The 12560-nt window shown below is 42.1% G+C and overlaps 1 protein-coding gene across 2 annotated transcripts; it reads left to right on the top strand.

Moving 5' to 3' along the window:
- Positions 1-156: 156 nt before the first annotated feature.
- On the top strand, positions 157-8473 carry LOC139532245 (NEDD4 family-interacting protein 2-like). 2 transcript variants are annotated; one of them, XM_071329623.1, is made up of 8 exons: positions 157-611; positions 3924-4104; positions 4441-4577; positions 4967-5054; positions 5505-5629; positions 6605-6671; positions 6902-7006; positions 7250-8473. In XM_071329623.1, the coding sequence occupies exons 1-7, from the start codon at positions 582-584 to the stop codon at positions 7003-7005; spliced, it is 732 nt and encodes a 243-aa protein (XP_071185724.1). In that variant the 5' UTR covers positions 157-581; the 3' UTR covers position 7006; positions 7250-8473. The 2 variants fall into 2 exon arrangements, with proteins under 2 accessions (XP_071185724.1, XP_071185725.1); XM_071329624.1 differs by having other exon boundaries at positions 338-611; positions 4444-4577.
- Positions 8474-12560: the final 4087 nt, after the last annotated feature.

Raw genomic sequence — 12560 nt, forward strand, 5'->3', positions numbered from 1 at the left:
TTTCCGACATCTACGGTGAGATTATAGCGAACAGTGTGTGTGTGTACTGTAGGCTTCTGACCGTCCTTCTCCGCCTCTCTGAATAACTATTGAGTGTTTGCACCACCTAGTGGTCAAATATGTTCCAGTCCCCGGTAGAGTAGAAAACCCAATTCCAATTCAACCACTAGCACCTATTTCCTAGTCTATACACTGTCTTATCTAACGTCAAATCGTATGAGATTTGATAGGTATTAAGAATAAGACGATATCTTATATTTCACTTTATTGTTTACATTCATCCAATATCTTTCAGATCTTCAGGGATGAGGGAAGTATAGTGGATAGGAGTAGATTTGGAATTCGGAGGCATTGCGTCACAAGTCAGAGTCCTCTGTGTTTCCACTCACTCGACGTTTCCTATGAAAAGGAGTTTTGCTTCAGTTGAAGCGTAAATCTACGTTTTTTTGTACGTGTATATTTAATATACTTCACCTGAATGCGGTCCATTAAAAAGTTAAATTAAGTGACGAAATAGCTAAATACAAGATTGTCGACTTTTCGTTTGCTGGCCAGCTCCGCCAGCGGAGTCTAACGTCAAGATGGACCAGGCAGTGAGTCGATACCAAATGGTGAGCCAAAACAATCGACATTTTCAACTGTTTGGGAACTCCAACTAATATAAACGATACAAACTACTTAAAACATTACTTGGTGTCAAACTAGACTAGAAATGTTTAAGTTGACGGCTTGTAATCAAACTGATGTTCCTCGTGCTAGTCACTTCCGCATTATTCAGCAGCAGATCAACAGTACAATAGCTAGCGAACCTAGCTAACTTAAACGTTAGCTAAGCTAGCAAGTTCCAATTCAATTTGAGTTCAGTGTTAGCTATCCAAATGACAGCACTTTAGCTCTTAGTTAACTCCGCTTGTGTTGGTTTTCTGAACGGATAACTAACTTGGCTAGCTAGCGTACGTTATTTAGCTGCATGTCAGCCAGAGCCAGGTAAGCTAACACAGGCTAGAGTTCAATTATATACAGCCATTTGTGGGAACGTTAACTACCAAATAATCAATGGTGGGGTTTGGGGCCGAACATTTTAGAGGCACTCTTCTTGCGCCATAATGTTGCTGTTTTAAATATAATTTCTAGCAATTCTACACAATTTACCATGGGGTGGGGAGAACGTTTTAAAGCATATTTCCTGCATTTCAATGCATTTTACCACGGGGCTGATAGAAAATGTGCAGTTTAAAAGGTCATTTTCTACAATTATACACATTTTACCTTGGCTTATTCTGTGTTCATGTGCTGTCTGAGTGACTCAAACATAACATTTGTTTTATTTTTATTTACCCTGTCTAGTTTTTATTTAGGTAATTGTAAGTTCTCAAAGATTATCTTATTAAAAAATATATAGCTCCATTATGTTATCTACATACATTATTTCTGGTCTTAGTCATTTAAGTAAGTTCACACTGAAAACATTTTAACACCTCCCCCCATTTTAATTTTTTATTGCTAAATATAAAGGATATAGAAATTACAAAAAAACTATTTATATATTATATATATCACAACATGTAAAGTGTTGGCCCCATGTTTCATGAGCTGAAATAAAAGATCCCAGAAATGTTCCATATGCACAAATTTGTTTACATCCCTGTTAGTGAGCATTTCTCCTTTGCCAAGATTATCCATCCACCTGACAGGTGTGGGATATCAAGAAGCCGATTAAACAGCATGGACATTGTACAGGTGCAACCTTGTGCTGGGGACAATAAAAGGCCACTAATTTCTCTACCAAAAGCCGCCACCAATGTCGTTTTAGAGAATTTGGCAGTGCGTCCAACCGGCCTCACAACCGCAGATCACGTGTATGGTGTTGTGTGGGTGAGCGGTTTGCTAATGTCAACGTTGTGAACAGAGATCCCCATGGTAGCGGTGGGATCATGGTATGGGCAGACAGAAGCTACAGACAATAAACACAATTTTATTTTATTGGTGGCAATTTAAAAGCACAAAAATACCGGGACCGGATCCTGAGGCCCATTGTGAGGTCAAGTTTTATTAAAGGTATCTGTCTGTGACAGGATAGCATATCTGTATTCCCAGTCATGTGAAATCCATAGATTAGGGCCTATTGTATTTCTTTCAAATGACTGTTTTCCTCATATGAACTGTAACTCTGTAAAATCAGTGAAATTGTTGCATGTTGCGTTTTATCTTTTTGTTCAGTGTATATATTATAAATAAAAAAACATTGGAGTGGAGGTTGCCGTTGAGAAGTGGCGGCACACCGCTTCTAAATTCATTTAGAGGAAACGCTGGTGTTTTAGCGTTGGATGGGTAATGGATAGGGGAACATTCTTCAACCTACCTTTTATTTGGCGATACTTCCTTAATTCTCAATTTGGTAGGCACCGGTGTCTTATAAACGCCTTTTTCTGGTTTCAGATGGAACTCCGGTAACAAGGAAATATTCAGAAATCCACTTTTTGTGCTCAGTGAAAAATGACTCTTACATGTGTGTAAATACTTGTTTGGGTCGTGCTGTGTGACGCGCTGTCATGTTCTACACTTGGCCTCTAGCACCAGCTTTAGCTATGCTGCTGGAGGTTGGCTATTGCTTGTCTGTCTAGTTGTCAATGTGAATGCTGTGTATCCAAGGCTAGGGTCACTCCTGGTTTAGTCCTGTATCGGCCCCTCACTCTCTAAAGCCGGAAACTTTACCTTTCATAGTCGTTATCATGCCATGTGTATTTAGGTTAGCAATAATTACCTCCATAGACTGATTGATTTGATATGGGATAAGTTAATTAGGTAGTTGTAAGCCATTGAATAATGTAGCCTACTGGCCTTAAAAGTCCAAATGCCCACTGCTGCACTATGCTGGAATGCTTGCTGACATCAGACATACCATGGTATGCCGTTCCTTTTTTGCTTCTTGATGTGCAGAAGTTTTTCAGCCACAGCCATGCTATTTTGATCCTGCCTCTGCACTTTCCTCAGTCGCTAGGCAACTGTGGTTTTGCCTCAATGTGTCATCTTCCTGTCAGGCTTTCAGTTTTGAGGGCAACCTGTATTTAGATGCATCATACAGGCTGTTTTTACAATGTAATCTCGCCAACCGTCCTTGTTATTTGTGTACACTCATTCTGAACAGGTCTTTATTAAACATGTAAGCCTAACTTATCTAGTTGGACTTGTTTTTTTTTGTGTTGAGATGACCTCAGGAGTTCTTGTTTAGGCCTTGGTGTGCTGATGGTGAAATAACTAAATCACCCCTGGCCAGTTATGCAGTTGTTTAGCTCTTACATAACTGGTGTCCTTGACACCGGATAGCATCGCACTCACTCATTCTCCTGGCTTTGCACATTGACCCGCAGTACGTAGAGTGCTGCTGGACATGATGCCAAACTTCATCTACAGCTAAGCCACAAGTTAAACCCTGGTCTGTTGACCTACGCAAAAGCCACAGCCTCAAGTGAGCTGCAAGACTAAAGCGACATTTGGCACTGCTGCCACACCGATCAAGGCCTAGGCTATGTATCCGCTTAGGCTACATCATTTGTCATTGGCCAGATATAAGGCTGTGTTGTCTTCTCTAGAATCTTACTGTCACCCTTCTGTTTCCCATGACCATGTTGTCTTCTTCCAACTGGATGCTATGCTGGAAATTAGCCTAGATCACATGCTGTTTTGGATGTCTTCAGCACTCTTAGCACTGGAATCAAATGGTGCCTACTTAGTTGATTACGAAACACCAGATGATCTTTCAGTGTTGGGCCATGACCATATCTCTCCAAGCGTCTCAGTTTACAGGGCTTCCCTCTCCTTCCTCACCTTTGACAGTCTGTGTTGTGAACTTGTGACGTGGGTTTTATTGAAGTGACACTTAACTCCTTCTCTATACCCCCCCGCCCCCCCTTCTTTCTCAGTTTGAGAATGATGAAGACGACTCCTGTGAGCCCTCCACCAGCGCCCAGCAGCCGTGCACCTCGGCCCAGGCCAGCTCGTCCTCCCAGGCCTGCCCAGTCCCAGTAGCCCTGGAGGGGGATGCAGAGGCCCCACCTCCCCCGTATGCCAGCATCGCCCTGGGAGACACCGCTGCCATGCCTGGTACAGAACCAAAGACTCCATATTTTTTTAATCCCCATTCTACACTTCAGTTTAGCTTATGTCTTTGCTTCTGCCTTTTTCTGTGTCTCAATCTCTGTCTTTCTGCCCCTTTCTCCATCTCATTCTCTCGCAGCGTCTGTAGCTCTTTCAAACATGCTGGAACCAGCCAGTTGCCCTAAGTATAGGCCGATAGTTCACACGCCTCCTGTAATTAAGCCGATGTGATTTCCTTATTTGATTGAATTGATTTCCGAACTTCATCTTCACCTTGTGAACTGTGTTAATTTGCCCTGTTGTAGTTTTAATTGGCCATGTCTCTTCCCTGTGGTCCCCCAGTAGAGAGCAGTTGTTACCCAAGTGATTTCCCCGTGCCGCCGCCCTACAGCGTGGCCACCTCTCTTCCCACCTACGATGAGGCAGAGAAAGCCAAAGCTGCAGCCATGATACTCTCTGCTGTGGAGATGATACCAGGGGTAGGACACACACACACACACACACACACACACACGTACGTACGTGTTTAAGTATGGGATGTTTACCCATGAAAACAGGATTATTCTGCTGGAATGATGTAAGGAACTTCAATGCTGCTATTGTTAACTACACAGCGTATAACATATTTCAGGACCAAAACATAGCTACAACAGTATTTACAGTATGTAGCTCTATTTTATGTAGGTTTAGTACAAATACCCATTGAACTGTGTGTCTGCTTTCTCAACAACGCCAAAAGAGAAGGAAATGTCGACACGCAACAGTACTATACTGCTCATCTCCTTATTCATTGGGATGACCGAGCTATTGCGATGTTTCTGCAGAAGAGATGGATGAGTTGTTTACCTGTCCTCTTTCGCTTAAACAGGAGGATGACTTCCCTCCAAGGGATGACTTCAGCGACGTCGACCAGCTGAGGGTGGGGAACGACGGCATTTTCATGCTGGCCTTTTTCAGTGAGTGGCTCTGTTTGTGCACGTAACCCCCCCCCCCCCCCCATTCTTCAACAAGTTGACAAGCCAAATAGCCTCTTTCACTGAGCGGACTGGCCCATTTCAGTCTGAGCAGGGGAACATAACAAAAGTTTGCTTGGATGAAAATGTCAGTAAGCAGTTGAAGGTGTTTTCTATGGATTCACCACAAGGTGGCAACAGTCAGACTCATTGAAGACAACATGATCTCTTCCTCCAATAGGAATGGAGGTGGGAAAGGTCAAAGTAAGTCAGCTTAGCTATTCTCTGGCTACATTCATATGGCCTCAGAATGTATTTTTTAAGTATGTATAGAAGGACATCCAATTTGTAATATACTGAACAGTGACTCACTCAACAAATGTCAGTCAACCTTGAGAGTGGTGTCTGTCGGTCTGGGCTTGTAACTGCATGCTTTCTTCTGTCTCCAAACAGTGGCCTTCCTGTTCAATTGGATTGGGTTCTGCCTGTCATTCTGCCTGACCAACACCATCGCTGGCCGATACGGGGCCATCTGCGGCTTTGGCCTCTCTCTCATCAAGTGGATTCTCATCGTCAGGGTAAGTGCAGTATTGGCTTAAAGGGGCCTAATCAATGCATCTAAAATAACGTACAGAGTTGATTTTCAATAAGGGACAGGACATACAGTCCGTAACTTTAAAAGCAGCCCATACAAAGAGTGTCTACTTCAAACATCAATGTTACAAATGGTTTACTGTAAATTAATTGGCTAGCATTATCCTGCTTAATAGGTAGCCTAGCAGTTAAGAGCATTGGGCCAGTAACCGAAAGGTTGCTGGTTTGAATCCCCGAGCCAACTAGGAGAAAAATCTGCCAATGTGCCCTTGAGCAAGGCACTTAACCCTAATTGCTCTTGTAAGTCGCTCTGGATAAGAGCATCTGCTAAATTACTAAAATGTTGTTGTGTTTTTACAAAAAACGCGAAATGCTTCACTTGACTAGCATGTTATAATGAATTGAATGTTACAAAATTAATTTCAATTATGCCCCGTACATCACTGCATATCCCAGGCATGGCTTGTGCAGCAGGAAGCAGATGCTTGTTAGCCCTAGATGTGTGGAGGACACCCTTAAGAGCAAGAGCCCAGTGTGCTCTCTGTGCTCCGGGCATCAATCAAAGCCCTGTAGAATTTCCACATGAAGAAGCAACACACTGGTGGATGTAGTTATTAACCCCGTGGCTTTTATCATTGATCTGGTGCACACAGCTCCTCCCACTGGATGTTGTGCAATACTAGGCTATACAGTAGTTTAGGCCTTTATCCGAGCAGTGCCAAATCAAAGGCCTGGTGTCCGGGAATTGGGTTAAAAAAAATTGACCTTGAAACCTGGTCTCAATTAGGACACCCAACATTTGAGAGCTTGGGGAAGTCTAATCCTAACTCAAGGAATATTTCTCCCATCGTGATTCTGACCATCTGTATGTGTTTACAGTAACTGTCATTCAAAAGTATTGTCCTGTGGTAGGAAATGTTGTTGAATGTCCGTTCACTGTAACTTCCACTTTCCCACAGTTCTCGGACTACTTTACTGGATACTTCAATGGGCAGTACTGGCTCTGGTGGATTTTCCTGGTCCTTGGTAAGTTTACAGATCTGTATAGCAAATGCTGCATTCTTCAACTAGCCAATTGCTGAGGAATTAAGCTGTACTAATGTATCTACTTAGAATGTTATACACCAATGCCATCTGGTGGCTAAAATGATGTACTACTAATCTGCCCACAATAAAGTGAATTCCTTGACCTTGGATGAATAGTGGTGAAGTGTTTAAAAGAAAATTGTACTAATGATTTCGAATCCCTTCCTCAGGTCTCCTGCTTTTCTTCAGAGGGTTTGTGAACTACCTGAAAGTGCGCAACATGTCTGAAAGCATGGCTGCCTCACACAGAACACGCTTCTTCTTCCTGTACTGAGGTAAATGAAGACCTTAGGACACAGTCACCGCATACTAACATGTATAGTAGATAGTATCCTTGACATTGACATTCATATAAAGGCATGCATATAAATTAAGTTATTGTTTATGAAATAATACTATATATTGTTGTTACCAATTTGTATCTAAATGGCGATGTTGTAACATCCGCTACCCGTAGTCTGCGAATTCTACAACAGTAACTTTTTCATATTTTTTTTCTCCCACTTCCTCTGCTCCAGGTTGTTTTACCAAACATTCCTCCTTAATGTGAAATTCCCTGAGGATTTGCGACCCTCTTCTCGAATGACCAGGACAACAAAAAAACACCCGTGAAAAGACGTGAGGAAGAAAAGAACCAGTGCGTCATTACCGCTGCGAAAGTCTGCCGTCTTTCATTAAAAGCAAAAACAGCTGACTCATCTCTTTCAGAAAGTCCGTACAGTACAGATTAACCCAGCTAAATATACCCTGTGTGTTTTTGATATTTCCACCGGCTTTGTTTGGCTCTTTAGATTTCAATTGCCTCCCTGATCTAACCCCTGTTATAGTCCCATCCTGCTTAATATCCCAAGTCTTGTACATTGAATACACCTTAACATGGGGTAGAATAGTGCAGTGTAGTAGCTGGGTCTACATGTTGTGGATGTTTATTGAAAAGTACACACAAGAACATGAGAGGTCTTATGCAATTGTGTCCTTTCCTGAACTGGATGTCTGCTCCTAATGAGCATGATGATGAAACAGTTAGTCTTATTTTTTATTTAACTTTTAGAGCTCCATTGGAGTATCAATTTGTATTTTATCACATGATATTAATCCCCATATTTAATTGTCTTTGGTATAAACATGTTATTTGATGAAACTCATGACTTTTATCGTGAAAGGATTGAACTGTATCACAGCTTATGCCAATTTATTATATTTGCACTTTTCAAGAACCTCTTCAGTTGTGAATTGCTTACTTGTCGTAGTGCGTAGACTGATCTCTCTGTCAATCCGTTTTGAACTGGAATTTGTATTTATCCCAAAAAAGGATATCTGCCTTTTTGCACTTTTATTTTAAAGAATTACATTTTCATTGAGTTGATTATTGCAATTAGCCTGGACTGTGACATTTTAAACTATTGTCGAGTTTAATGTTTGAATGATTCCTTTCTCATTTTGTTTCTGTTACACAGAAGCCTCATCAGCAATATCAAAAAACGTAACTTAAATGCATGATTAGTCTGGCCGAGTTGGTTATTATAGTATTCAGCTTATAATAGTATTCAGCTAAAGCAACGTTATTAATATTCTATTTGTATGTTTGTAAAACAGCCAAACTAGTTTTGTCAGAAATGATTCTTGGAACATCTCTGGTACTCCGAGATGATGATGATGATGCGTGCTTGTTAACCCTTTAACCTGAAGTCTTGCAAAATGCCAATAAAGTTCCAAAGGCACCCCTTGACTGCCTCATGTTAGGCCTATTCGACATCAAATTCATTCTATTGTGAGCGCTGGAGGATGTTGAATAGCCTCTCTTTTTTTAGGGCTGTGTCTGAAAACACTACTAGCTGTTAAATCCTTGCTTCCTCCGTTCCTGTTTCCTCAATTGCTCTCAAAATGCATTGGAGGACAAGATACAAGGTCCCTCCCTCCAACCTCTTCCTCCAGTGGTCTGAGAGGAATTGAGACACAGCCCATGACACTGATTCTCTCTAAACCCTCAGAGTTTATAGTTTGGTTGTTGGTTTTGTTAAATGTTAGCACATTTACCTCACTATTTGGCATTTGTGCAACCAAATATGTTTCATCGAAATTACAAAGTATAAACTTCTTCCTGAAAAGCTCATTGTTTGCCGTACAGAGGCCTGCTTCTACTGAATGCATGTGGGTTTTATTTGTTCTTTTGGCTGTCCCCAATCCAGCCTCTTTATAAACTGTTAATGAGTGACCCATTTACAGAACTCCCTTCCGGTTGGCAAATGTTCTTTTTTTTAATGGGGCACTTTTTTTTCTTCCTTTTATTAGGCCGGGATAGCTTAGGCCCTACTTCTCACAGCCTCAATACTCGCCCACCTCCATCCACCCTTTAACTAGAGCGATTTGGAATAGAGGCCAGGGCACAAAGTAAACTCAGTCACACGCACCGGCCCAGAGGGAACAGTGCTGACAATTGCTGTCGACAGCATATCTGAGGTCTCGTTAGCCTCTAGCTACTTACGGCCAACCTAAGCATGTGCCTGCCCTGCTCCCCGCTTCTCGGCCCGTTGTGGATGCTACCGGGGCTTTAAGTCAACAGACTCTCCTCACTCAAGGGGTGATCAAGCTGAGCTCTTAGAATCAGTTGACTCAGAGATGACACCTCCCTCCAGGGCACAGGAGAGAACGAGAGCGGACGGAGTTGAAACTAAATAGTAGACGGTAATAGGGTTGCTGTGTGTGCTTCCTGATGACTTTGGAAGTCGGTGTGTGTCTTGGTGTAAATTATCGGTGTGCGTGGATGCATAATGTAGTGAGTTGGAATGTATGCGATGTTGCTGATTTCTATGGTTGTGCCTGCATACATGAGGATTTGTGTGTGTGTATGTCTCTGTGATAGTGTACACGTAATTAGCATACACAACGAGCATGTTAACAAGAAACGGCAGGATATGTAATCTCAGCAGCACAAGGCTGCTACAGCTTTCAAGTGGGCATGGAACATGCCAGTGTGGAGGGAAGAGTGGCTTGGCTCACCTGTTGGTTTGGCAGGTACACTCTTGTCTCTTTACATCAGAGTAAAGTAACCACAAATAGAAGAGCCTTGGGCTCTTTCCGCTCTGTGTGGAGGGTTTGGAAGGATTTCCTAAATGCATGCATGCCTGTCTTCAGTCAAAACGGGCTGTAGTTCTTAGTTATTGTCATACAGGCATGCTAGAATTCTCATGCATACTGATGACTTAAAATTGGGTTGTTGCGTTTCACTGTGTACACATTTAGCTAATCAGCACGAGATCAGGAAATATTCCTTCTCACTGAATTAACTGACATCAAGTGATGCTCATAAAGAATTGCACTTTTTGTGGCCATTATCAAGCACATTTCCAACTGCAATCAAATCCAAAGGACTTATGTCTGTGTGCTTCCGTACGTGTGTGTGTGTGTATAGCAATCCAGCCAGGTCTAAACCTACATAGGAACTCTTGAGGTCATTTCACACATCTGTGGGCTTTGGAAAAACCCACCACAGCCTGACCATATGGTCATCTCTATACCTCAAGAGGAATTCTACACCTGGCTGCAGAAACCAGTTCAAAGCTAGCCTTTCCGACACTGCATGCCAAACTATCAATAGCCCTGAGGTGTCAAGGTACAGTTTTAGGTGCAGGGTTAGACAGGACGGGACTAAATATTCATCAACCTCTATTTAGATGAGAAGAATTTCAGGTGAGAGGAGAAGTAGGATGCTGAATTAAAGGATAAGCACATTATGGCTGAGGTTCGGATAAGAGTTAGATAGAGCTGATTCAAAACGCTATGCCCATAACAGCTAATCTAGGGTTGTTTTATTTGCTAACCTCATGATGTTTATGGGTTTCACTGAGGTATTGGAGGGCTGATCCTAGACCAGTCGTTAATGGCAGATTATAACCATAGCCAATATAAAGACTCATGGAGAAGCCAGGCCTCAGATCTGTTGTGGGAAGTGGTGGTGTGGTGTTGGCGCTGGCAGGGAGTTGCTCGCGCTCACTTCCCAAGCGCTCTCCACTTTGACAAGGTTAATCTGCTCTGACGATGAGCAGTTGTGCTTGGCTCTGCTCCTCCTAGATTCCTTCCCATAACCGTAACATGAACTCCTCCAGCGCGATAGGGAACCTGGAGTAGAAAGTAGTGTGTGTTTTACGTTACTTCCTTTTGATGTGATCAAGGGATGCATCCTGTTTTGGTGGTGTGTGTGTAGGTTTTCATCAAGGGAAAGGAATATGGAACAAATAAATACATTCTATGTGAGGTCAGACGTAGATTTAGTCCCAACAGATTTGTCTTGAAATGGGAATCATTTTAACTTGCATCAAATATTTTTCTGAAGATTTGTCAATGGAGTCAAATCAATCACTTTTAGAGGAACATAATCTACAGTATAATCTGCAAATATCCACCTATTCCTGTATTATGAACTGAAACCTCTAATAATAAAAAGTACAATAGGTTTCTTGCATAATAAAACATACAATACATGTTAAACAGATACAAATACACAGATATTATGTGTCACTTCTAGCCCCACATAGAAGAGTTGTTCTGGCAGAGCTCCATCAGGAACAGGTTCTACATGAAGTGAATCAAACCAGCTGTTGCTGAGCTGTCGCCGTGGCAACTGCCACACAATATTTGTATTAGGATGTGCGAGAGACATACGATACAGACAGTTCTGCTCGTGCCGGCCCTAGAGTACACAGCGTTACGCACAAAAAAAGCAGGGCCGCTTTTCTGTGCTTTCGATGACGAGCTTGTTTCAGTCAGTCGCATTGAGTCATCTTGAGGATGGGTTCACGAAACAACCAAAGACATGTTTCCAATTCCGGAACCCCAATGTAACTGTTGCTTTTCTCTTGTTTGCCTTCCACATCATTTACCTCCTGTCTGTTGAGTCATCCATCCAGCAGCAGAGCGAGATATCAGCTCAGCATCTGCAAATATTGACATTCTTTGGAGGGTGCCACCTGGCCAACCTGTTGAGTAGTATTGCCCCACTTACAGACCAGACCCTTTCAGCCACACCCCAAATGACAAGGCTTCCTACTGTAGAGCTTGATGTATTGTAGGCACACAGAGAGAATATCCTTCCTTTCAAACACATTTATACAATATCATTCCTTTCAAACACATTTATACAAACAGATGTTGATCTAACGTGCATTCGACATCTCATTAAAGAGTGCCTTGATTGGATAAGTAAGCCCCTATATTTTAGATTACCGAACCATCTCCCCCTTTGTTTTCTCTAAGTCCTATAGACTACCCTTTCAAAGAGCACATTGCATAGTTATAGAGCTATGCAAGTTTTACGCATTTGAGAGCTCTGGCACATTGTCTGCATTTGATAATATTTCCTATTTGGCAATATAGTGATGTTTCATCTTCGCCTGCCTATCTTGGCATATTTCTCTTGAAGCACACCATGCAAGACAATTTGTCCTCTGCATAATAAATGCTATTTTGCACTTAGCTAATACAGTGGAGGACTTCCGCTATTTTATGGGCTCCCATATTTCACAAATACACAGGAAAGCCATTTATGGTACTGCTTGTGTTGACTCACACCTCAACACAACTTACGACTGAGTGCTAAACCTGCCCTTTAAAAGGAATCTTGTTAAAAAAAAGTATATAAATTGATGATAGGTGGGTTACAGGCTGAGGGATATAATGTTCCTTTCACTGAGGTTAAAATGGAACACAGTTTTTGCAGTTGTTTCTGTCTTTGTAACTGAGGATCAGTTCTTCCTAACTCCTGCAACCTAATCTTAACCAACAACTCTAAATGAGAACAAAGTTGGCCTTGCACCATGGCATTGCTATTGT

The sequence above is a fragment of the Salvelinus alpinus genome, chromosome 10 (genome assembly GCF_045679555.1).
Source record: "Salvelinus alpinus chromosome 10, SLU_Salpinus.1, whole genome shotgun sequence".
NCBI lineage: Eukaryota > Metazoa > Chordata > Actinopteri > Salmoniformes > Salmonidae > Salvelinus > Salvelinus alpinus.

Coding starts and splice junctions, on each gene's coding strand:
- LOC139532245 (XM_071329623.1), top strand. CDS start 582: ATGGACCAGGCAGTGAGTCGATACCAAATG. Junction 4,105..4,440: donor AGACACCGCTGCCATGCCTG/GTACAGAACCAA, acceptor GTGGTCCCCCAG/TAGAGAGCAGTTGTTACCCA. Junction 5,630..6,604: donor AGTGGATTCTCATCGTCAGG/GTAAGTGCAGTA, acceptor ACTTTCCCACAG/TTCTCGGACTACTTTACTGG.